Genomic DNA, 24,697 nt, shown 5'->3' on the forward strand with positions numbered 1-24,697 from the left:
TAACTTGGGTTACTGGACCCAAAAAAGGCTCTAAGATATTTTAGAAGGTATTTCTTTCTGCACTATGAGCTGATTTTAAAATCAATGAGATAGGTGGAAGAAGAAAAGATGACATTTTGGTCATCCGCCTAAATTAAGTACTTTTGTAAAGCTCCTAAATATTGCTGCTCTAAACACCATAGTATTCAGTAAAATGGTAATTCTGCTTCTGTATTTAACTACAATGCTGTTTTTCCTGTTTGCCCTTCAACTTTCTTTTTTCTTTGTTTCTGTACCATTCATTTAAAACAATAAGGTTCCCCCTGCTCTGAGGAAGCTGGAGCTCTTAGGAGACTTAAGGTATACATTCGCTGTATCCAGTTGGTGGAGTCAGGGGATTTGCAGAAAGAAGTAGCATCTGAGATTTTAGGATTACTAATGCTGGAGGTAAGAGGGTAAATGGGCGGGGGAAGAGTGTTGTAATTTGTTGGGGGAAGGGAAACTTCAATGTGCCAAACCTAGCATAGTTCCTGCCTGTGAATAAGAACTACTGTTAAAAAACAGAATAGTTGATGGATGGTCCATAAGCCCCTGTTTACATTACTTTCCCATACGGTGGACATCTGGTATCTCTGAAGAATTGATGTATTTGAAAATGTTGGAGAACTGGTGGAGGGTTCTGACCTTTGAAATCTTTTACAATCATAAGTTTTGTACCAGAGCAGAATGATTTCCTGGATCCCTTATAGGACCAGTTCTGCGTTTCAATGCCAGTTCTATTAATTCAGCAAAAAACTTTATTTCGTGGAAAGAGAGACCAAACATACAGATTTCTGCTTAACATTTTCTTTATCTCATGAATTTTTAGGCTCACTATTTTCCAGGACCCTTACTGGTTGAATTAGCCAATGAGTTTGTTAGTGCAATCAAGGAGGGAAGACTAAAGAATGGAAAATCTTTGGAGTTATTACCCATTATCCTCACTGCCCTTGCTGCCAAAAAGGAAAATGTGGCTTATGGAAAAGGTAATTTTTTTTCCAACTTTAATGGCTTTTTCTCTAGTCACTCAAGCAAATTTATCTCTCACTCTGTTTTTCATGGCTAGGTGAACTATGTGGGGAAGAATGTAAGAAGCAGCTGATTAATACCCTGTGTTCTGGCAGGTGAGTCTCATTAATATTAACTTTCTCAGAGGAGCATGTGGCCAGAAAAAGGCCTGTTTATGTCAGGAATTTTGTATCACAAAGTGGTTAGTCTGTTTTTGCTTATAATGGACCACTGTAAAACCATTTAGTTAGCAGTAAGTTTTTGAGAGATTATTTACTATGTTTTCTGTTCTAAGACTACATATAGTTTCTGTTTACTTGATTCTTCATCTTAACATAGCAATGTTGCATCTGGCATTATTTGGAGTCCCAGGTTCCTTAAGGCTGAGAAGTCACCCTCCTGCTATATCTTTTACTTTTTTTGAGTGAGTGGGATATATAAGCGGTGTTGTACCTTTAAGCCAGAAATAGGGGAATTCATCCTAAGGAAAGACTCCAACATAATAAGAAAATCCTCATTCATAAACATGTTCATCACACAAGTTTGTGACCAACTTAAATATACTGTGATAGAGAAATGTAAATTACGATATGTAACCTGTGTACGGTAAGGTAGAGCTGCTCCATGAAATTTAAACACATTAGAAATGAAATATATAAAAGCATCAAAGATGAAAACTCCTTACCATATATTCAGTGAAATAAAGAGAATACAAAGTTGTATAATACAATGATTATGTTTGGGTACATTGAAAAGAACCAGAAGCGAACACCTAATATTATCTAAATCAGAAAATACCAGCTTTTATGGTTCCTTACATAAGTTCCCTAAAATATAAATAATTTTAAGTATGTATCAGCACATATGTGCCTCTTTGTTTATTTGTTCGATTTTAATTACACTAAAGTTTATTCAGTACGGATCATAACATACCTTGCATTTTTCATTTACTGCATCTGTTCGTGTCAGAATGTATGACTCAGCATCATCTCTTTTAATAAATAGTTCCATGCTATTCTGTTATATCTGGCTAGTCTCCAATTGTTAAGAATATTTTTTCCAGTAAATAATACATGGTTATTTTGGTTTTTGCTATTATAAAAAGTGGAGTGAGCATCTTTACATATGTAGGTGACCTTATATAAGCATGTACTTGGGATATATTTCTAATACTAATTTGGGTGGGTCTGTGGTTATGTGCATTTTTAAACTTGATAAGTATTGCCAGCTTATCTTCCTAGAAGGGTTATATCAATGTACACTCTCTAAAATAGTATGTGGAGAGCATTTGTTTCCCCAAATCTTCCCAGCATTGATTATTATCAGACTTTGATTTTGCCAGTCTCATAGGTTAAAAGCTGTTATTTCATTGATTCTTTGAACTTGTTTCCCAGTGGTACCAAATCAAACTAGAAATGGCCTTTGTTTTCCCCTCCTTATTAATTTTAGAAAGGAATATGCAAATAAGATGAGATAAACTTTCACATTCTTTGTCATTTTCTTTAACCAGATGGGATCGGCAGTATGTAATCCAACTCACTTCTATGTTCAAGTAAGCATCTTTATTTCCTTTTTATACCCTGCTGTGTGAACTTGCCTGCCAGAAATTGAAATTTAGCAAGCTCAAGCACCACTCTCCCCCGAGTAAGAGTAATGGTAACTTTGTTTTCTGTTACAGGATTTTCCTCCTCTGACTGCTTTATTGAGGATTTGACTCTTGATTTTGGCTCAGGTCATGATCCCAGGGTTGTTGGATTGAGCCCCACATCAGGCTCTGCAGTGAGTGTGGAGCCCGCTTAAGTCTGCCGTCTCTCCCTCTGCCCTTCTCCCCAGCTCTCTTTCTCTCCCACAAAAAACAAAAACTGATTTTTTTTAATACTTTGAGAGAGAGTGTGCGAGCAGGGGAGGGGCCGAGGGAGAGAGAGAGATAGAGAATCCTAAGCAGGATCTATCCATGCTGTGAGTGCAGAGCCCGACGTGGGGCTTGAACTCACAAACTGTGATATCATGACCTGAGCCAAAAATCAAGAGTCAGACACTTAACCGACTGAGCCACCCAGGTGCCCTTGATTTTTTTTTTTTTTTTTTTTTTTAAATCTGAAATAACTTTGCTTATGTAAGGTTTTTGGTTCCCTTTAAGGTTCTCTGTTAGAGAAAAACTGAAGGGGCAGTTACAGTATTCTAATATCTCCCAAATAAGGCCATAGCTCTGGCCTTGAGAGTCTTTGATCCACAGGGATGTCCCTTTGACTGCAGAAGAAGTGGAATTTGTGACCGAAAAAGTCTTGAGGATGTTCTCCAAGTTGAATCTTCAAGAAATACCACCTTTGGTCTATCAGCTTCTGGTTTTCTCTTCAAAGGTATAAATAAAAAAATATTGTTTTTCTTTCTAAACTCTAGTGGGATGATCAGTTAGGGCCATTCAACTTATTCATACTCCTGGTTTACCTACTAGGGCACAGATGCTTTCATTTCATGTATGATGATATGATTAGTAAAAGGGTCAGGCTCTTCACCCAAGGAAAACATGTATTATTCTTGTACAGCCACATTTAGTGTGTGTGTGGGGGGGGGTAGTCAAGGGGGTAAAGATCTCACAAAGGGTGGACTAGCGATCCCTTAACTGAAGTCTGATACCAAGATGTGTTTCAAACCCGATTTCTTTTTTTTTCCTTAATTTTTTAAATGTTTATTTATTTTTGAGAGAGAGAGCAGTGAGCAGGGGAAGGACAGAGAGAGAGGGAGACACAGAATCCGAGGCAGGCTCCAGGCTCTGAGCTGTCAGCACAGAGCCCAACAAACGGCTTGAACTCACAGGCTGTGAGATCATGTCCTGAGCTGAAGTCAAATGCTTAGCCAATTGAGCCACCCAGACGTCCCTCAAACCCAATTTCAAGATGAAAAAGTATTCTGTAAACGCTTAGTGTGACTTGAGGTTGTAATTTCTTTGTTTAAATTCATACTCAAGAATCCTCTAAGCTGAAAAGTATTTTAAGTTCAACTTGGTGATCTTGCCCTTTATAGGGAGACCTTACCTAATTTTGTATTTTTTTCCCCCAGGGAAACAGAAAGAAGGCTTTGGAAGGAATCATAACTTTCTTCAATGAGCTAGATAAGCAGCACAATGAGGACCAGAGTGGTGATGAGTGAGTAATACAGTATTGAAATAAAATCATTTTTGCAAAGCATCTTCTTCTGTGTTTTACTTCATTGTTACTTAACCTCTCAGTCCCTGCCTTCACCTCAGCAGAGAACTTGCCTTGCCCTCTTTTAGCTGCTAAGCAATAAAGCAGCCTCTTCAACTCTTTCATTTGTAGCTTTTCCAGAATAGTGGAAATTACTCTGTAAATTGCAAGTTTATAAAGTGTTTATAAAGTGTCTGCTTTGTACCAGGAGCTGTTTGGCCCTGGGACTACAGTGAGGAACCCCTCAGACAGGGTCCCTGGTCTCAAGGGGTTTAAATACTGGTGAGAAGAGAGCAGAAAATAAATAAGAAAGATATTAGAAGGAGAGATGCAGATAATCCAAATAGATAGTCTGATAGTGACAGTGTAGCTATTTTAGATTCAGTGGTCAAGGAAAACCTCTTGGAGAGGATGTTATTTTAACTGAAGTCTGGATGATAAGAGCCATGATACATAAATCAAGGAAAAGAACATTCTTTGTGGGGTAGTGAGCAGTGAGTACAAATGCAAGACACCGCATGGCATGTCTGAAAAAGGGGATTTTTAAAAAAAATGTTTGTTTATTTTTGAGAGAGAGAGAGAGAGAGTGCGAACGGGGAAGGAGCAGAGAGAGAGGGGGGCACAGAATCTGAAGCAGGCTCCAGGCCCTGAACTGTCAGCACAGAGCCGGACGGGGGGCTTAAACTCGTCATGAACTGTGAGATCATGACCTGAGCTGAAGTTGGCCACTTAACTGACTGAGCCACCCAGGCGTCCCAAGAGGATTTTTTTTTTTTAAAGCAAACATTCATAGAGTGCTTTACCTTGTGTCAGGTAGTGTTTTAAGCACTTTAAACCTCACTACAACCCTATTTTGCCTCAACTTCATGCATGTGGAAACTGGGGCACGGGGAAATGAAAGACTATCCCAAGGTTATATAACTGTAAAATGGTGGAGCTGGAATTTCAGTCCAGGCAGCTGGCTGCAGAGCTCATGCTGTTAATCTTGTTGTGGCCTATTGCTTTTACTACTCTAGGGTAACTTTTGTTATTTGGCTCGTACAACTGATTAGAAGGTGGTCTTTTCTCTCTTGTCTTGTCTTGTTTTTCTTTTTTTAATTTTAAGTAAGCTCCATGCCCACCCAGCGTGGGGCTAGAACTCACGACCCTGAGATCAAGAGTCGCATGCTGTATGGACTGAGCCAGCTAGGCACCTCTAGAAGATGGTCTTATATACTGAGTTAGGAAAGACTGACAGAAAAGCAGGTGTAGACAAAATAAGCTCAGTTTTAACCATGTTAAATTTAAGATGTATATTAGCATCCCATATGGAGGTATTGAGTTATAAGGAGAGGTCAGGACTGAAGATAAGGGATTAGAAAGAACTAAAGCCATGGGACTGGATGGGGTTTCTTAGGGAAATTGTGAAGAAAGAGAAAACCAAGACTGAGCTCAGAGGCATTCCACCATTTAAAGGGAGATGAGCCCCCCCCCCCACACACACACACGGTGAAGAGTTCAGTGACAACAGCCCAGAAGAGTGTTTCAAGAAAGAAGTGGTCATTTTTGTCATATCTGCTGAGGTGTTAATTAAGATGGGACATGATTACTGGTTTTTGGCAACATAGGGGTCATTTGTAAGCCTTACAAGAATTGTCAAATGGGGGGTGCCTGGGTGGCTCAGTCAGATGGACATCTGACTTCGGCTCAGGTCATGATCTCAGGATTTGTGGGTTCGAGCCCCACATCAGGCTGTGTGCTGACAGCTCAGAGCCTGGAGCTGCTTTGGATTCTGTGTCTCCCTCTCTCTGCCCCTCTCCTGCTCGTGTTCTCTCTCTCTCTCAAAAGTAAAGAAACATTAAAATTTTTAAAAAAAAATAAATGGCATTGAGGGGAGTGGGTAGGGAGGGGATAGAAGCCTAATTGAATTAGATTTAACTGGGAAATGGCAAAGAAGTGGAATTAATGCCAATAGATAATTCTTTCAAGAAGTTTTGTTATATAGGAGCAAGGAATGACAGTAGAGTTTGTGCTTAACTGCCTGCCTCCATTGATGGTATGGGTTCAGCTTGAGTTGGGTCTACTTGTTCATCTGAGGATGTGTACAATTGTCTCGTGTTCAAACTGTAGCTCATACCTTTCTGTTGAATCTTTTAGGTTGTTGGATCTTGTTACCGTGCCAGCAGGTGAACTTCGTCATGTGGAAGGCACTGTTATTCTACATATTGTGTTTGCCATCAAATTGGACTGTGAACTAGGCAGAGAGCTCCTGAAACACTTAAAGGTAGCCCTAAGTTCTTCAGGTGATCCAGGGATCTCTTCATGAAACATATTTGAATTCAAGCCGCTTAATTCAAGCTAGTTAATAATGACAGGAAGCAAGTGGAAGCATTGTAGAATGACCCTTAATTTAGAAGATGCCTTTCTACTTTGAAAGTAGAAAATACATGATGTCACCACATTCTTAAGCAAGTTCCATTTTACATCCATACCTTCAATGTTCTAATGTTTTAAAAGGAAAAAAAAACGGGATGCCTGGGTGGGTCGGTTTGTCAAGCATCTCACTTCACCCCAGGTCATGATCTCACAGTTTGAGAGTTTGAGCCCCACATTGGATGAGCTCAAGCCCTGCTTTTCTCTCTCTGTATCTCTGTGTATCTGTCTGTCTGTCTGTCTGTCTATCTATCTATCTATCTATCTATCTGCCCCCATGGGATTCTTTCTCTCTCTGCCACTCACTTGTGCCCTCTTTCTCAAAAAAATAAAAAAAAAGAAAATACTGTTCAACAGGAAACCTAACATTTAATCATAACTCTGTTATTGTCTTATGTGAACTTCAACCTTGACTTCTGTTTCCCCATTTAAGAATTGGGATTTTGCCTATTTCTTGTAGTATATTATGGGATTTTGTGAAATTAAGTCATTCATCATTATGAAATAATAAGATAATAAGTGGAGGTGTTTTGAACTTTTTAAAGAAAAGTAGTATACAGATAAAGGACCTACTTTTTTCCTCCATTTTATTTTGAAATTTTTTAACCCACAGGAAAGTTGAAACACTGTAGCACAATGAGCACCTATATATCTTTCGCTTAGATTCACTAGGGTTTTTTTTTAATGTTAATTATTTATTTTGAGAGAGAGAGGGTGCACACGGGGAGGGGCAGAGAGAGAGGAGAGAGAATCCCAAGCAGGCTCCAGAGCTATCCACACAGAATCCCACGTGGAGCTTGACCTGAGCCAAAATCGAGAGTCAGACACTTAACTGACTGAGCCACTCAGGCACCTCTAGATCCACCAGTTTTTAAATATTTTGCCACATTTACCTTATCTTACTTTCTTACATATATTATTTTTCTGAATCATTTAAAAGTAGAAATCCTATTTCAGTGCCTGAATACTTCCACATGGGTTGCCTAAGAATAAGGATTAGTATTGGGGTGCCTTGGGTGGCTCATTGGTCGGGAGTCTGATTTCATCTCAGGTCATCATCTCACAGTTCGTGAATTTTGAGCCCCACTTTGGGCTCTGTGCTGACAGCTCAGAGCCTGGAGCCTGCTTTGGACTCTGTGTCTCCTTCTCCCTCTGCCCTCTCTGTCTCTCTCTCAAAGATAAATAAACATTAAAAGAAAAGAATAAGGATTAGTATATTTTAATTGAATTTGTTGATGCATTCAGCCCCATGTGGTTAAACATTTTTAGCGAGACTGTTTCATAAGTGATGTATACTTTCTCTTGTCGGGGCTCAGTCACCTTTCTGTAAAGGGCCAGGTACCATTTTATCTTAGACTCTATATTTCTGTGTTGCCGCTACTCAGCACTACTGTTGTAGCAAGGACAGGGGCCGCACGTAAGTGCGCGTGTGGCCGTGCTCCGGTGAAACTGGTGGGCACTGACATTTGACTTTTCTTTTCGTGTGTCATGAAGTATTCTTCCTTTGGTTTTTTTCCCTCAACAATTCAAAAATGTAAAAGTCCGTCCTAGCTCAAGGGCTCTACAGAAATGGGCAGGGAGCTAGATTTGGCCCTCAGGCTGTAGTTTGCCAAACACTGTTCTGTGGCATCAAAATATCAGAAGGCTCATGGCATTGGGCTGTCTGACTAGTGGTGATGCTAAATCATTTGGTTAAGACAATGACCATCAGTTTTCTTCATTTGCAAAAATAAATATTTCCTTTTGTAATTAGAAAGTAATCCATGGACTCATAATTTGAGATGGTGTGAAAATCCTTTTCCTCAGCAACCTTTCACTAGTGGTTTTCATTTTCCTGTCTACTGATGATTCTTGGCCTTAATTACAGAAATTATACTAGGAGTTGCAAAATGGTAAAATTAAAACTTTTTAAAAAATTTTTAATGTTTATATGGTTTTTTATGTTTTTTTAATATTTATTTTTGGGAGAGAGAGAGACAGAGATCCGAAGCAGGCTTTGCACTGTCAGTACAGAGCCTGATGTGGGACTCGAATTCACGAACTGCAAGACCATGACCTGAACCAAAGTTGGACGCTTGACCAACTGAGCCACCCAGGTGCCCCTAAAATAAAAATAATTCTATCATTCCTTCTACATTATTAGCTGGCTTTCTTCCATCAGAAAAACCAAACCCCTCCCTTGCTTATTTGTATATATACTTATTTTTATTTATTATTATTTTTTAAGTACATGCCCAGCATAGTGCCCTTCATGAGGGTTCAACTCACAACTCTGAGATCAAAAGTTGGATGCTTAACCTACTGAGCCACCCAGGTGCCCAACCTCCCTATTTTTTTTGAATGTTATGCACCCGCTAACCTTTTTAATTCAGTATATTCATTATTCATTACTCAAAATGACCCATATTTAGCCAGTTAGATCCTTCAAGTTGGCTTATGCGTCGTCCTGACATGACTTTGGGCGCTGCCTACAAAGGTTTGCCTTGCTCTGTATGCCATCTGTATGGGGATCAGGCATTTCTCCAAGGAGCTGTAGGTCCCCTTTGTAGGAAAGGATATTTAAAGACTATAATGTGGAGCTAGACTTTAAAGTTCCTTTATCTCTTCTGTGTCTGTTCACTCTTTTTTAGTTGAGGTTTATATAACTATATTATGGATTTTTATCAAAGAACCAGTTTTGTATTTCTTGATCTTTTCCACTATTTTACTTTTGTTTGTTGATTTTCTGTTTTAGCTTTGATTTTATATTTTTTCTTTTGTCTTTTGGGTATCATTTCTTTTAGGCCTCAAAGACCCATTTTTTAAACTTCATTGAGATATAGTTTACATAAAATTCATCCATTTAAGTTTACAATCCAGTAATTTTTCATAAATCACTGTTGTGCAACCATCACCATAATCCAGGTTTTAGAACACTTTCATCACCCTATAAAATCCCTCACGACCATTTTTATTAAAAAAATTTTTTTAAATGTTTGTTTATTTTTGAGTGGGGGAAGGGGCAGAGAGAGGGAGACACAGAATTCAAAGCAGGTTCCAGGCTCTGAGCTGTCAGCACAGAGTCCAGTGTGGGGCTCGAACTCACGAGCTATGAGATCATGACCTGAGCCAAATTTGACACTTAACCGACTGAGCCACCCAGGCACCCCACCCCCCCTTTTTTTTTTTTTAAATATTTTTAAATGTTTGTTTATTTTTGAGAGAGAAAGAGCCCTCACACCCATTTTTAGTTAATTCACATTCTCAGTCCCAGGCAACCACTAATTCTACTGTCTCTAGATTTACCTTTTCTAGACAATTCCTACAAATGGAATCCTACAATACATGATCTTTCGTGTATGGCTTCTATCATTTAGCATAATGTTTTCAAGGTTCATCTATGTGGTAGCCTGTGTCCGTATTTTGTTTCTTTTTCTTGCTGAATAGTTATTCCATTGTGTTCATATATCCGTTTGTTTAGCTATTCATCAGTTGATGGATATTTGAATTGTTTCCCCTTTTTGGCTATTATGAGTAATGCTGTTATGAACATTCACATGCAGGTCTTTGTGTGGACATAGGTTTTCATTTCTCTTGGGTAGATAACTACAAGTAGAATTTCTGTGTTGTGATAAATTTATGTGTATGTTTTTAAGAAACTACCAAAGTGGCTATATCCTTGTACATTCCGTCCAGCACTACATGAGGTTCTTGTTTCTTCACATCCTCACCGTTTGTTCTTGTCTGTCATTTTAATTTTAGTTATTCCAATATGTATGAAACAGTGACTCACTGAGGTTTTGCTTTGGAATTCCTTAATGACAATTGAACATTTTTTTCAATGTGCTTATTAGCTGTTCTGATATCTTCTTTGGGGAAATGTCTATTCACATCTTTTGTCAGTTTTGATTTATGTGTCTTAATAGTTTTAAGAATTCTTTATATCTTCTGGGTAGAAGTCCTTTATCGTGTGTATAATTAGCAACTGGTTTTCCTGGTTTGTGGCTCGTCTTTTACTTTTCTTAATGGTGTCTTTTGAAGCACAAAAATTTTGAATTTTTATGGGGTCTAGTTTATCATTTTTTTTTCTGGTAAAGTTATGCCTTTTTTTTTTTTTTTTTANATCATGACCTGAGCCGAAGTCGGATGCTTAACCGACTGAGCCACCCAGGCGCCCCAAGTTATGCTTTTCTAAATAATTTTCACCTAATCTAAGGTGTTAAAGATTTTCTGATACATTTCATTTTTTAAGTTCTATAGTTTTAGATCTTAGGTTTCTGATCCATTTAAAGATCTGTTTTCGATAGGTTATGTTCTACTTCTAAGATTGCTGTAAATAATGACTTTTTTCTTTTCTTTACAGGCAGGACAGCAAGGAGATTTCGGTAATAATATATGTCCCTTCAGCATTGCCCTCCTGCTCTCTATAACCAGAATACAAAGATTTGAGGAACAGGTATTTATTGATGACTTCTTGGTTCCTTCTGTGGTTGATAAGGCGTACAGGCAGCCTCCTTTAGCATATTCAGCCAGCAGCATATTCCTCTAGAGGACGTGGGACCGCATTGTTTTCTGGGGGCTACCTGAAGACTTCTTCAGGTAGTGAGTTTATACCTCTATTTCTTGGTGTGGTAAGCCCGGTGGTGAGGTGGGAGTAAGAGTGGAAACCGATCACACAGTCCCTTAAGTGACAACAGTAGGATGTGTAGCTAGATTTTCACCAGCAGCTTTATTATATTGTAGCTTTCTAAGAAATTGTCCTTGATGGAGTTGAAATTAATGAGAACAGGCTACTTGCAAGGATGAAAATATAAAATCCTTTACCCTTTTTTATCTGTGTTCCCTGGTTGTAGTTAATATTAGTATTGATTTTAGCTCTTTTTCTCGCATAAGGAATGCTTGTCTTCAACTCTTTTACGCTTCCATTGAAAGTCGTAATTTTTGTATCCTCGTTTAGTGAAACAGTTATCTTAAGGATACGAGTGTATGGCAGTAAGCATGAACAGTTAACACGGTTAAGATTCTATAGCATGAGCTATTATTTTTTGCTTCATTTTCCTGTTTTTTTCATTATATTAGGTGTTTGACCTTTTAAAAGCTTCAGTTGTTAAAAGCTTTAAGGATCTTCAGCTTCTCCAAGGCTCAAAATTTCTTCAGAATCTAGTCCCTCATCGGTCTTGTATTTCAACCATGATCTTGGAAGTGGTGAAGAATAGGTGAGTTCACGAACCCAAGCCCCATAAAATTAGTGTTAGAAGCTGCAGTGTGATACACTTGTGGCACACCAGAAAAAATTAAGAACTACAGCTATTGACTCCACATATCAAGGGTAAATCCCTTAAAATTGGTCAAGCAAGCTATTCCTATATCAAAAAATCCTTAAATCCCAAGGCTTGATTTCTTGGCCACCTTGACAGCAAGGTGAACTGAAGTGGGTGCAACTCTTTCTTGGCCTGAATCTTCATTGGCTTTTTAGGTCAGTAAAAAAAATATTAAAGTTTTATTAAACTGTTGAAGTTTGAGGCTGATGGATGGAATTGAATTAGCGTTACAATTGATGAGCAGTTTTAGACAAATCCATTTTAAGTTAAATTGAAAAGACTGGTATGCTGAATGTTATTTTAAGTTCAAGATCTACATTAGCTGTTGTAATAGTCTTTACTGTGTCATGTTTGCTTTGTGGATTAAATAAGTTTTAAAGCTTTATAATTAAAGCCATAATTTAAGGTAGATCTCATTCCATATCTGGGAATTTTGATTTAGATAGAATTTTCATGAGGCTGGCACATAAGGGAAATTTCAGGCTACAATCCATTGTTTCTGGATGGTTTACCCATTGAAAACTATAAAGCTCCCTTATCTTCTCTGTATCTAGTTATTCTTCTTTTTCCTGAGGTTTATAGTTGTATCTCCTATATTTTCCCAAGCCAGTCTCTTCAGATTGGGCTAAAGATACAGGCATATTGGATAGCCAGGAAGCGCCTGGAAAGCTGCCCTCCTGGAAGTCCCAGACAGCACCTGGAAGCATCTCCGTCTATAGTTAGGGTGGCGTGGACAGTTTCCGCCAAGTAGGACCAAACCTCAGTGAGGAGGGATTTGCAGAGTATTACTAGGCTCCCTGGAATGACCAGCTGATAATTTATACATACTTGCTGCAGTCAGTTAATTAACCTCCAAATAATTTTATATGGTATGTGATAAATTTTTGGACCCCACTTAGCACATTTTGTTGGTAGTTTATTGTATTGAGTAAGTGTTGTTTTTGGCATGCCCATTGTAACACAGTATATTCTTTAAAAATCTTCTCTCTTTAAAAATTAACTCTCGGGGCGCCTGGGTGGCTTAGTCGGTTAAGCGTCCGACTTTCACTTAGGTCATGATCTCGCGGTTTGTGGGTTCGAGCCCCGCGTCGGTCTCTGTGCTGACTGCCAGCTCAGAGCCTGGAGCCTGTTTCAGTCTGTGACTCCCTCTCTCTCTGACCCTCCCCTGCTTGCGCTGTCTCTCTCTCTCTCTCCTAGAAATAAATTAAAAAAAAAAAACATTAAAAAAAAAATTAACTCTCAATGGGGCGCCTGGGTGGCTTAGTCGGTTAATCGTCCGACTTTCGCTTAGGTCATGATCTCGCGGTTCGTGGGTTCGAGCCCTGCATCGGGCTCTGTGCTGACAGCCAGCTCAGAGCCTGGAGCCTGTTTCAGAGTCTGTGTCTCCCTCTCTCTCTGACCCTCCCCTGCTCGCGCTCTCTCTCTCTCTCTCTCTCTCTCCTAGAAATAAATAAAACATTTAAAAAAAAAATTTTTTTTTTAAAATTAACTCTCAAAAAATGACAGTACTTGTGGGGAAAATAAGGCCGAGTAGACTTAAAATATATTTGACATTCTAACCAGAACACTAAGATTTTTTTGTTTTGAGATATAATTGACAGATAACATTATATTTCAGATTTACAGTATAATGATTCAATGTTTGTATGTATTGCAAATCAGTTATCCTAGTTAAAAAGTCCAGCGTATTTTCTTTTTTAAAGTATAATCTATATGCAATGTTACATTAGTTTCAGGTGTACAACATTGATTTGACAGTTCTGTACATTGCTCAGTGCTCACCAAAAGTGTACTCACCCTGTTACCATATAAGGTTGTTATAATATTTATAGATTATTCTCTTTGCTGTTCTTTTCATCTCTGTGACCTATAACTAGAAGTTTCCCGATTAAGGGTTCGATCCCCACATCAGGCTCTGTGCTGATGGCTCAGAGCCGAGCCTGTTTTGGATTCTGTCTCCCTCTCTCTGCCCCTCCCCTGCTCATGCTGTCTCTCTCTCATAAGTAAACATTTAAAAACTTAAAAAACATTAAAAAACTTAAATGAATATGGGGCGCCTGGGTGGCTTAGTCGGTTAAGTGTCCGACTTTCGCTTAGGTCATGAACTCGCAGTTCGTGGGTTCGAGCCCCGCGTCGGGCTCTGTGCTGACTGCCAGCTCAGAGCCTGGAGCCTGTTTCGGTCTGTGACTCTCTCTCTCTCTGACCCTCCCCTGCTCACGCTGTCTCTCTCTCTCTCTCTCTCTCCTAGAAATAAATAAAACAAAAACAAAACAAAACAAAAACTTAAATGAATAAATTCATTTCTGCTTCATACTTGTTATGCCCTTTCACTTACAATGATTCATATCTTTCTTAAACTCTGTTTTTCTCCTTATTTTCTTTCATCCCTCCCTTTCTTATCTCTGTTCTCTCCTATTAGCTGTAAGAGTTTTTTTTAATGTTTGGCAGGGAAGGGGCAGAGAGAGAGACACAGAATCCAAAGCAGCCTCCAGGCTCCAGGCTGTCAGCTCAGACAGAGCCCAACTTGGGGCTTGAACCCGTAAACTGTTGAGATCATGACCTGAGCCAAAGTCAGACACTTAACTGAGTGAGCCACCCAGGCGCCCCAACTGTAGGATTTCTTGATCTGTGTGCCATGTCTCTTAATTTTTCTTTCAAGTTTTTCATATTTTTGTCTTTTTATATGAAATTCTACCAAAATCCCTTAGTTCTTTTATTTCATTAATTTGTTCTTCAGGTCTGTTTATTTTACTCTTAGGTTTGTCTACTGAGTTTTACACTCCAGCAGTTATGTTTTTCATTTCTAAAATTTACAGTTGGTTCATTTTTCATAGCAGTGTTCTTTTTATCTCATGCTGTAATAATTCTAATTATTAAGGATATTTTTTAGACTTGTAAAATCTCCTGTTGGTTCCATTCACCTTTTCCCTCAAGTGTTAGTTCTTTTCATTGAGTTTGGTGCTTCTCTTTCAAGGTGGTGTTTTTTTCTTCTATATGATGATTATCGGTCGTCTCATTATTATTTTTGGTGTTCCCTGCTTTGTTCGAGAGCGCCGTACCTGTTTAATAGGGTGTGCCAGGGCTCAGCCTCCCTGATTCTGCAGCATGTTCTCGTTCATTCTCTCAGAGTGCTGCTCTGCCTCTGAGGCCAAAAGCTCCTCCACGTGGAGATCCTACCTGTCAACAGGCCTCGGTGTTGCTCACTTCTTCATAAACTGGGGGTACAGTGAGCTGTCGGGGAAGAAGGCATAGAGAAGGATGCTGTGTACCCAGCTGTTCATGCGGGGGATTCTAGCCGGTTGTCACAGACATTGCCTGAGTTCCTTCCAGTCCCTGGCATATCTGCCCTTGGTGTCTGCTTTTGGAGCCACCCCTTCATCTTGCACTATGTGGTCAGTGGCTTCATCTTTCATTCTCGCGTTACATAACTTTTCGCTTTCTTTTTTAAAATAGGCTCCACACACAGAGGGGAGCCCAACATTTGGGCTTGATCTCACCACCCTATGATTAAGACCTGAGCTGAGATCAAGAGTCGGATGCTCAGCCAAGTGAGGCATCCAGGCACCCTCACATTTCTTTGACTTTTTAAGGATTCTTTATAATTTCTAGTCCATGAAAAATGCCTCTTATTTTTCCAAATTATTATGGGTTGTATATATGTACCGTATATAGGCATATGCACACAGGTGTGTGTATCTTTTCCATCACTTGTAGGTTTTTGGTATGAGAAGATGGGAGCATGTGCTCAGTCCATTATCTTGATCCCAGATCTCCAGAGTGTGAATATTATTAAAGTCTGTCAGAATATTATGAGAATCTATTCACAACTGTCTCCTTTATTCTTTAATGCTGTATTATAATTTGTGGCTGTTTAACAGGTAGATATAATGATATGAAGGTTACTATAAGCATATCATTTCCACTAGAGTGGGTAACATTAAATGGTATAAAATGACCAAGGATTCTGTTGCTATGCAAAAAGTTATTTGTAGTTTTAGCTCATGCTTTTGAAACCAGATTGTGCATTGATTCATACTATAAGATGAATTTGATATAAATATATGAATATATAAATATGAATGTAAATATTCCTGCTATAAATATTCACTGTGTCTTCTAAATGCTAGGGTTAATGCCAGGCTGTATGAGTAAAATTAGGACCACAAGATGGTCTCTACCATAAAGGAACTCAGTCTGGGAAGGGAGGCAAACTTAGTAAGCATGTGTAGAATATAAGTGTTATTGGTGTTGGGGTGCCTGGGTGGCTCACTCAGTCGCGATCTCATGGTTCTTGGGTTCGAGGCCCACGTTGGACTTTGTGCTGACAGCTCGGAGCCTGGAGCCTGCCTTGGATTCTGTGTCTCCCTCCCTCTCTCTGCACTTTCCCCACTTGTGCTCAGTTTCTGTCAAAAATAAATAAACAAAAAAAAAAATATTTTAAAAAAAGTGTTGTTAGTGTCATGGGGGAAATAGAAGAAGCAACAATTAACTTCCAGTTATGAAATCTTGAATGGAAATGTATAATGGTCAGTACACTGAGATATTATAGTTTTGTCGGTATGTTTTTTAATATTCTGTAGTTTCTGGATTTTCCCAGTTCTGTTAGCGGAAATACTATACATCCAGGAATTCAGAATTCTGAATAAGGATGCATGAGAAGAAAAGGTTCATGTGAAGAGTGTTGGTGATTCAGGTCAAGTTTAGGAAATGTGTATACATGGCAATAAATATAAAGGTAAGGCATCTTCCTGAGTTGGTTTTTTCCTTTTTTTTTTTTTTTTAACTAAGTTTTGTTTTCTTGCAGTGTTCATAGTTGGGATCATGTAACTCAGGGCCTGGTGGAACTTGGCTTCATTTTAATGGATTCATATGGGCCAAAGAAAATTCTTGATGGAAAAGCTATTGAAACCAGCTCATGTCTTTCTAAAAAACCAACGCAGCTTGCATGTAAGCTGGGAGCTGATATCCTGTTGGAAACTTTTAAGGTGAGAGCCTAGATTGGCAGCCATTCCCTAATTCTGTGAAATTGCAAATGGGGCATGGCATTTGCCTGGGAGCTTGGAGGACCAGGAAATTGGAGTATGCAGCAGTTTCCAGGAACAGAGCTTGGGATAGTAATTGAAATGTGACAGATTCAGCTTGATGGAATATTTGCATTTACGTTCTTTATGTATATGAGTTTTTCATTTATTCTAATTTCCCCTTTTTCTGTTTCTTAGAAGTTTGAATGTAAATTATATTTTTATGATTTCCTCCTCTTCCTCCAGTAGTAAATCCATTTTTATCATTTTCTGTTTGGGGGGTTTTTTGAATGCTATTACCTTATACAAGAAGTAATCTTTAAGGTCACTGTAGAACATCCAGCTTGAAGAATCATGCTTTTTGGTTCATCATTTTTGAAGAATTCAGAATAGTTCTGTTTTTTAATTCATTACCATATAACAGCGATCATCTCAATCTTAATTTCTGAAATAGCTTTTAAAAATTCATTTCCTTTCAATTAAAACAAAAACTTGAATATATTATATCTGAGGCTAAACAACTTTGCTTTGCTAATGATTGCTCTACATCATCTTCTTGACATTGAATTGATGTAGCTACACGCCAGAAGTGTCTGCTGCAAATGTTATTTGGGGGCTAATTTAAATGTAAATGTAGTGTTCTGATCCAGAACAATGAAGTGATTGCATATAGTAATCCTTCAGAGTTGTGTGTTAGATGATAGACCCTTCTTAATAGTAATCTGATTAAAAGAATAAGAAGTTTTAATTTTTTTCGTTTTTATGTTTGCTTTTTAAAGTTTATTAGAGAGAGAGAGAGAACGCACTCAAGTGGGAGAGAGGAAGAGAGAGAATCCCAAGCAAGCTCCACACTGTTGAGCATAGAGCCCCGTGCAGGTCTCAGATTCACAAAACTGTGAGATCATGACCTGAGCCAAAATCAAGAGTTGGACGCTTAACCAACTAAGCTACCCATACACCCCCAATATTGTTTTTAAATTAATGTTTTTTAACTAGGGACGTTCCCTTTGGTTTTACACAGATGTTTGTCAAGGTTATCTGCAGAGCATATAATTTACTAATAATCTGTTGTTAGTCTGATCTGAAAGAAGTAGTCAATTTGAATGAAAATTGAAAACAGTTCTTCTCTCTTAAGGTGACCCCTGTGCTTCCAGAAACCGAGGAAGGGTTTGGTGAAGATTTTTAAGATTTCCAGAAATTTTCATGGGCTTTTAAATTTTAAAATAAGTCATGCACACGGTCAGAAATATGGGTATTAGCATGTAATGGACACCTAAGTAGAATTAGTCCTGTTTGATGCTGAACCTAACATGTGGAAATACTTTCATGTGAGCTCTCTTTTAGGCTAATAAACGTGGTAGTTTGCCCTGCTAATGCATCACGTGAGCACAGAGTGAGGCTAAAATTGAGTAATCCTATCCTTCCAGATGATTCACAGTATATTTGTCTTGGAAATAAACAGCCACGTTATACCTATATCCAAACTGTTCTTCATTCTCCCTGACATGAATTGATGCAGCTGTAAGCTGGAGGTCGTCATGGAATATTTTATTGCCTGTTCTGTTCTTTTTAGATCCATGAGATGATCAGACAAGAAATCCTGGAGCAAGTCCTCAACAGGGTTGTGACCAGAGCATCCTCTCCCATAAGTCATTTCTTAGGTATTGAGTTTTGAGAGGGTGGATCAAGTTCTAGGGAATATTATCATGTAAATGTCATACTGTTTTGGTCCTGGGGAAAAAAGTTCTTAATGCTATAGTAGTTCAGTGCAGTATCTTTGATCATGATGTGAGTGAGACATAGGCCTTCTATATTGCCTGTGATTGTCAAGAAGGAAAAGAGCACTGGGGCGCCTGGGTGGCTCAGTCGATTGAGTGTCCGACTTCAGCTCAGGTCACGATCTCATAGTTCGTGAGTTCAAGCCCCACGTTGGGCTTGTTGTTGTCACTGCAGAACCCACTTTGGATCCTCTGTCTCCCTCTCTGCCCCTCCCCATTCACGCCCTCTGTCTCAAAAATAAATAAACCTTTTTTTTTCTTTTTTTTTTAAGGAAGGAAAGGAGCATATACCTAATGAGTGAAACTTCTGTCTTACATTAACTCTGTCTTTTGTTTTACTATTTCTCCAATGAGTGCTGCCCTGCTGCTGCAACTCCTTGACCTCCCATTCTCTTAACACTTGACATTCTGGCTTTAGTACCCCTCTCTTTGTATTTTACTTTTTTTTGTTGTTTTAATTTTAGAGTAGGAGAAAGAGAATTTCAGACAGCCTTCCCGCTCCGCATGGAGCCCAGCACCGGGCTTGATTCCACCACCCTGGGATCATGACCTGAGCCAAAATCCAGAGCTGGACGCTCACCTGACTAATACATAATACAAATCCACTGGTCTTTTCTTAGCCACCAACTTTCCTAATTTCTCTATCATTCACAGTTTACAACTCCCCTGAAACTTTCTTAGATAGGTCCTCTGATAACTAATAGTTTGCTTCTTACCCTGCATGTGATCAGTTCTTCTCTTCCTCCTTCAGTGATTCCTTTTCTTCTGCCCTGAAGTATCAAGATTCTACAAAGTTCAGTACTTGAGACTTTATTCTACTTTTTTTCTTTGTTTATAGCTCTATTGAAGTACAATAATCTGTACATAAGGTATACAGTTTGATGACTTTTGACGTGTGTACACTGTGAAACAGTCAACATAATGATCACCCACAGATGTTTCCTGGTCTCTTTGTAATTCTTCCCTCCATCCCACTCTTCCTCCCCACCTCCTGTCTCCATTCCTGTCTTCTTTCTGTCTATAAATTCAGTGCCATTTTTTTTAGTCTTATGTAAATGGACTCCTTTATACACTCCTTTTATTGCTTGGCTTCTTTCACTGGAGCATAATTCTTGTGAGAGTTTTGCATGTTTGTTGCATGTATCCGTAATGAGTCCCTTTTTATTGTTAGTACTACCTGGTGTGAATATAACCTCAATTTGTTTATTCGCTCACTTGTGGACAGGTTATGTAGGTTGTTTCCAGTTTGGGGCTTTTACGAATAAAGCTACTGTGAACATTCATTGTAAGTCTTTCTGAGGAAATATGCTTTCTTTTTCTTGGGAAAATACCTGGTAGTGGAATGGGTGCATCGTATGGGAGATCTATGTTTAATAGTTTAAGAAACTGCCAGAAGGTTTTCCAAAGTGGTTGTACCATCTTATATCCCTGCCAGGAGTGTTGGTAGTTGCTCACATTATGACCAACACTTGGCATGGTTAGTCTTTCTTAATTTTAGTTGTTGATACATGCTTGATAGGATCTCATTGTGGTTTTCATGTATATTTCCCCAGAGCCTAATGATATTGAATATTTGCCTTATTTGTCTGTTCAGATCTTTTCTCTGAGTCTTAAAATTGAGTCGTTTGCTGCCTTATTACTGAGTTGTAAAAGTCTTTATGTATTCTCAATACAAGTCCTTTGTCTGATATGTGTTTTGCAAATACTTTCTCCTAGTCTGCGGTTTGACTTAATTTTTTTCAACAGTGTTGAAGAGCAAGTATTTTTAATTTATCAGTTATCAATTTATCAGTTTCTTTTTATACTTCCTGCTTTTTGTGTCAGGTATTAAAGAATCTTCTTTGCCAAACCCAAGATCACTAAGATTCACTAAGATTTTTTCCTGTATTTTCTACTAGAAGCTTTACAGTTTTAGCTTTTTATACTTTAATCTGTGATCCATTTTTGTTAAATCCTATATGATATGAGGTAACTTCTTTTACCCCTTTGGCTATCCATTTGATCCAGCATTTTTTTTTAAAAAGGAGTATCTTTTCTAGAATACCTGGGTGGCTCAGTTGAAGCTCTGACTCTTGGTTTTGCCTCAGGTCATGACATTGAAGTTTGTGAGCTCTACTGACAGTCTCTCTTTCTCTCTCCCTCTCTTTCCCCCCTCTCTCCCCCTTTCTCTCCCCTCTCTCTACCCCTCCCTATTTGTGCTCTTGCTCTCGAGCTCTCTCTCAAAATAAAAAAAAAAAAAAAATTTTAAATAAAGATTATTTTTTCTTCATTAAATTAGCATGCTGTCTTTGCTGAAATCAACTAACCGTATGTATGTGGGTCTGTTTTAGGAATTTTCTATTTCAGTGATCTGTTACAGACTTGATTGCTATACTTTTGTAAAAAGTCTTAAAATCAAATCGTGTAAATCCCTGCAACTTTGTTCTTTTCCAAAATATTCTTAGCTAATATAGGTCCCTTGCATGTCCAGGTAAATTTTAGAATTAGCTTGTCAATTTTTATAAAGAAGTTCAGGTTTTGATTGAGATTGCCTTAAATCTATGGATCAGTTTAGGAGATGTTCTCTAGATGTTCTCTATATTTCAGTGTGAATTTTGCATATCTTTTGTCAGATTTATCCCTAAGTATTTCTTTTTGATGTTATTGTACATGGTATTTTTAAAATATTCAATTTCTGATTGTTAACTGCTAGCATGTAGAAATAAGTGGCTTTTTATATTGATCTTGTATCTTCCAACCTTGCTAAACCCACTTATTCTAATTGCTTTTTGGCAATTCCTTAGAATTTTCTAAATAGAAAACATGTCCTACAAATCAAAACATTCCTGATATATTTGCATCTTTTTTTTTTCCTTCACTGGTTTAACTTAGGGGCTTGTCAGTTTTACTAATCTTTCAAAGAATGAGCTTCTGGTGTGAATTCTCTCTATTGTGTTTCTATTTCCAATGTCACTGATTTCTGCTTCTTATTTCTTGGCTTTTGCTTACTTTGGATTTATTTTGCTCTTGTAAGTGGTTGAAAAAAATCAAAAGAATAATATGTCCTGTGAAAAATTTAGTCTTCAGAGTACATAGAGTATTACTGGAATATAGCCGTGCTCAGTCATTTACATGTTGTCTGCCTTGCTTTTACACTATAGTAGAGGTGAACAGTCATTTAAACCATGTGGCCCATAAAACCTAAAATAGTTACTGTCTGGCCCTTTCTAGAGAAAGTGCCAACTTGTGTTCTGTTACGTTTACCTGGATGTTTATTTACATTGCTTTTTCTTCCTGGTGCTCCAAGTTTCCGTTTGTTTGTGTGAAGGGTTTTAACTACAATTTCTTTAATAAAACAGGGCTGTTCGGGTTATCTCAGTCTTCTGGGTGAACATTGGTAGTTTATGTTTTTCAAGCAATTTAACCATTTCATCTGAGTTACCAAATTTATTGCCATAAAGTTGTTGAGAATAGCCTGTTAATTACTCTAGGTTCTATATCAATGTCCCTGTTCTTATTTGTGATAGCCATGTGTGTGTTGTTTTTTTCTTATCACCGAAGCAAGAGATTTATCAATTTTATTGATCTCAAAAAAACAGCTTTTGGTTTCACTGAATTTCTGTTTTTGTTTTTAGTTTCATTCATTTCTGCTCTTTTTTGTCTCCTTTCTACTGCTTAGTTTGGATTTAATCTGTGCTGTTTTTTGGCTAGAAGTTTAGGTCATTGAGGCGCCTAGGTGGCTTAGTTTGTTGAGTGTACATCTCTTGATTTTGACTCAGGATCCCAGGATTGAGCCCCGTATTGGGCTCCACGGTGAGTGTGGAGCCTGCTTAAGATTCTCTTCTTTCTCTCTGTCTTTCTCTCCCTCCCCCTTTCTCCTGCTCCTCTCCCTCACTTGTATTCTTTCCTTTCTCTAAAAAAAAAAAAAAGAAACAGCTTAGGTCAGTAATTGAAACTTTTCATTATTTGAAGTTTCAGTTTTCAGTATTTGAAGTTTCAGTATTTGAAACTTTTTTAATACAAGCATTAAACTAAATTCCCATCTATATATTGTTTTAGCTATATCCCATAAGTTTTGTTTTTTTTTTAAACTTTTTTTTTAATGTTTTATTTATTTCTAGGAGAGAGAGAGAGAGACCGCGCGAGCAGGGGAGGGTCAGAGAGAGAGGGAGTCACAGACTGAAACAGGCTCCAGGCTCTGAGCTGGCAGTCAGCACAGAGCCCGACGCGGGGCTCGAACCCACGAACCGCGAGATCATGACCTAAGCGAAAGTCAGACGCTTAACCGACTAAGCCACCCAGGCGCCCCCATAAATTTTGTTTTAAATTTTCCTTCGGTTACAAATACTTTTTAATTTCCCTTGTGATTTGTTCTTTAACCTCTGGGTTTATTATTATTTTTTTTAACCTATGGGTTATTTAGAAGTGTGGTGTTCCGCTTTCAAATATTTGAAGATTTTCCAGATATTTTTCTGTTTTTGATTTCTAATTTGTGGTTATAATACTGCCTATGACATGAATTTTTTTAAATTAATTAAAGTAATCTCTATGCCCAGCATGGGGCTCAATTCACAACCCCAAGACCAAGAATTGCCTACTTTTTCTCCCAAAAATAAACATTTAAAAAAGAAAAGGCAGGGGTGCTTGGGTGGCTTAGTTGGTGAGTGTCTGACTTCAGCTCAAGTCCCACAGAGGGTGAGGACCAGCCCCACTTTGGGTGAGCCTTGCTTTGCTCTCTCTCTCTGCCTCCCTCTCTCCTGCCCCCCCAGGATTCTCTCTCTCTCTCCCTCTCTCCCTCCCCCCCACCGCCCCCCCCCTTTTGCTCACTTGTACCGTCTTTCTCTGTCAAAAAACAAAAAATTGCATGGTCTTCCAACTGAAACAGGCACCCCTATAACATGAGTTTTTCAAAATTTATTGAGACTTAGACTTGTTTTATTCTCCGAATATGGTCCATTTTGATAAATATTCTGTGTACTATTAAAAAGGATACATATTCTGCTATTGTTAGGTGGAGTTTTCCATAACTCAATTAAGTCACATGATTCAAGTCTTTTGTATTCTAACATATTTTCTTTGTATTTATTCTGTTAACTATTAGGAATGTTGAATCTCTGACTTTGTAATTGTAAATATGTCAGATTCTTTTATTTCTATCAGTTCTTGCTGTATGTATTTTTAAAAGTTTATTATTAGGGGCACACTTGTTTAGGATTGTTATGTCCTCTTGGCTAACTGACCCATTAATCATTATGAAATGACCTTTTTTTATTCCTGGGAATATTTGCTCTGAAGTCTACTTTGAAATTTTTTTTTTAATGTTTGTTTATTTTTGAGAAACAGACAGAGCGTGAGCAGGGGAGGAGCAAAGAGCGAGGGAGGCACAAACCCCGACTAGGGGCTTGAACTCACGAAATGTTAGATCATGACCTAAGCTAAAGTCCGACGCTTAACCAACTAAGCCACCCAGGTGCCCCCAAAGTCTACTTTGATATTAATATAACTTCTTCAGTTTTCTTTTGATCTGTGGTAACATGGTATTTTTTTTCATCATTTTAGTTTTAATTTAATTATGTCTTTATAATTAGCATGGGTTTCTTGTAGACCACATACAATCGTGTTTTACTTTTTCAATCCTGTTTGATAATCATGGACTTTAAATCAGGGCACGCCATTTACATTTAATGTAATTATCATCTGGCTGTTTTCTATTTTGTCCGTCTATTCTTTGTTCTTTTTTTTCTGCTCTTCTGCCTTCTTTTGGATTGAGGGGTTTGGGTTTTTTTCATGTTTATTTATTTATTTTGAGAGAGAGAGGATGTGTGAGAAGCAAAAGAGAGAATCCCAAGCAGTCTCTGTGCTGTTAACGTGGAGCCCGATGTAGGGCTCAGTCTCACGAACTGTGAGATCATGACCTGAGGTGAAATCAAGAGACAGATGCTTAACTGAGCCACCCAAATGCCCCTAGATTGCTTTTTTATTTAATTCCATTTTAT

The 24,697-nt window shown here is 38.2% G+C and overlaps 1 protein-coding gene across 3 annotated transcripts in view; it reads left to right on the plus strand.

Annotated features, from left to right (window-relative positions):
* Positions 1 to 24,697, plus strand: part of FANCI (FA complementation group I) — a 79,921-nt gene that overhangs the window by 21,371 nt on the left and 33,853 nt on the right. For all 3 annotated transcript variants that reach the window (XM_077774342.1, XM_077774343.1, XM_077774341.1), the window contains exons 4-14: positions 296 to 426; positions 848 to 1,004; positions 1,085 to 1,142; positions 2,537 to 2,578; positions 3,263 to 3,386; positions 4,087 to 4,172; positions 6,348 to 6,474; positions 10,966 to 11,058; positions 11,682 to 11,818; positions 16,728 to 16,908; positions 18,518 to 18,605. In XM_077774342.1, coding sequence (XP_077630468.1) covers positions 296 to 426; positions 848 to 1,004; positions 1,085 to 1,142; positions 2,537 to 2,578; positions 3,263 to 3,386; positions 4,087 to 4,172; positions 6,348 to 6,474; positions 10,966 to 11,058; positions 11,682 to 11,818; positions 16,728 to 16,908; positions 18,518 to 18,605 — 1,224 coding nt within the window. The remainder of the gene's footprint in view (positions 1 to 295; positions 427 to 847; positions 1,005 to 1,084; positions 1,143 to 2,536; positions 2,579 to 3,262; positions 3,387 to 4,086; positions 4,173 to 6,347; positions 6,475 to 10,965; positions 11,059 to 11,681; positions 11,819 to 16,727; positions 16,909 to 18,517; positions 18,606 to 24,697) is intronic.

This window comes from Crocuta crocuta, unplaced genomic scaffold (genome assembly GCF_008692635.1).
Source record: "Crocuta crocuta isolate KB4526 unplaced genomic scaffold, BGI_CrCroc_1.0 scaffold7, whole genome shotgun sequence".
In the NCBI taxonomy this organism is placed as follows: Eukaryota; Metazoa; Chordata; class Mammalia; order Carnivora; family Hyaenidae; genus Crocuta; species Crocuta crocuta.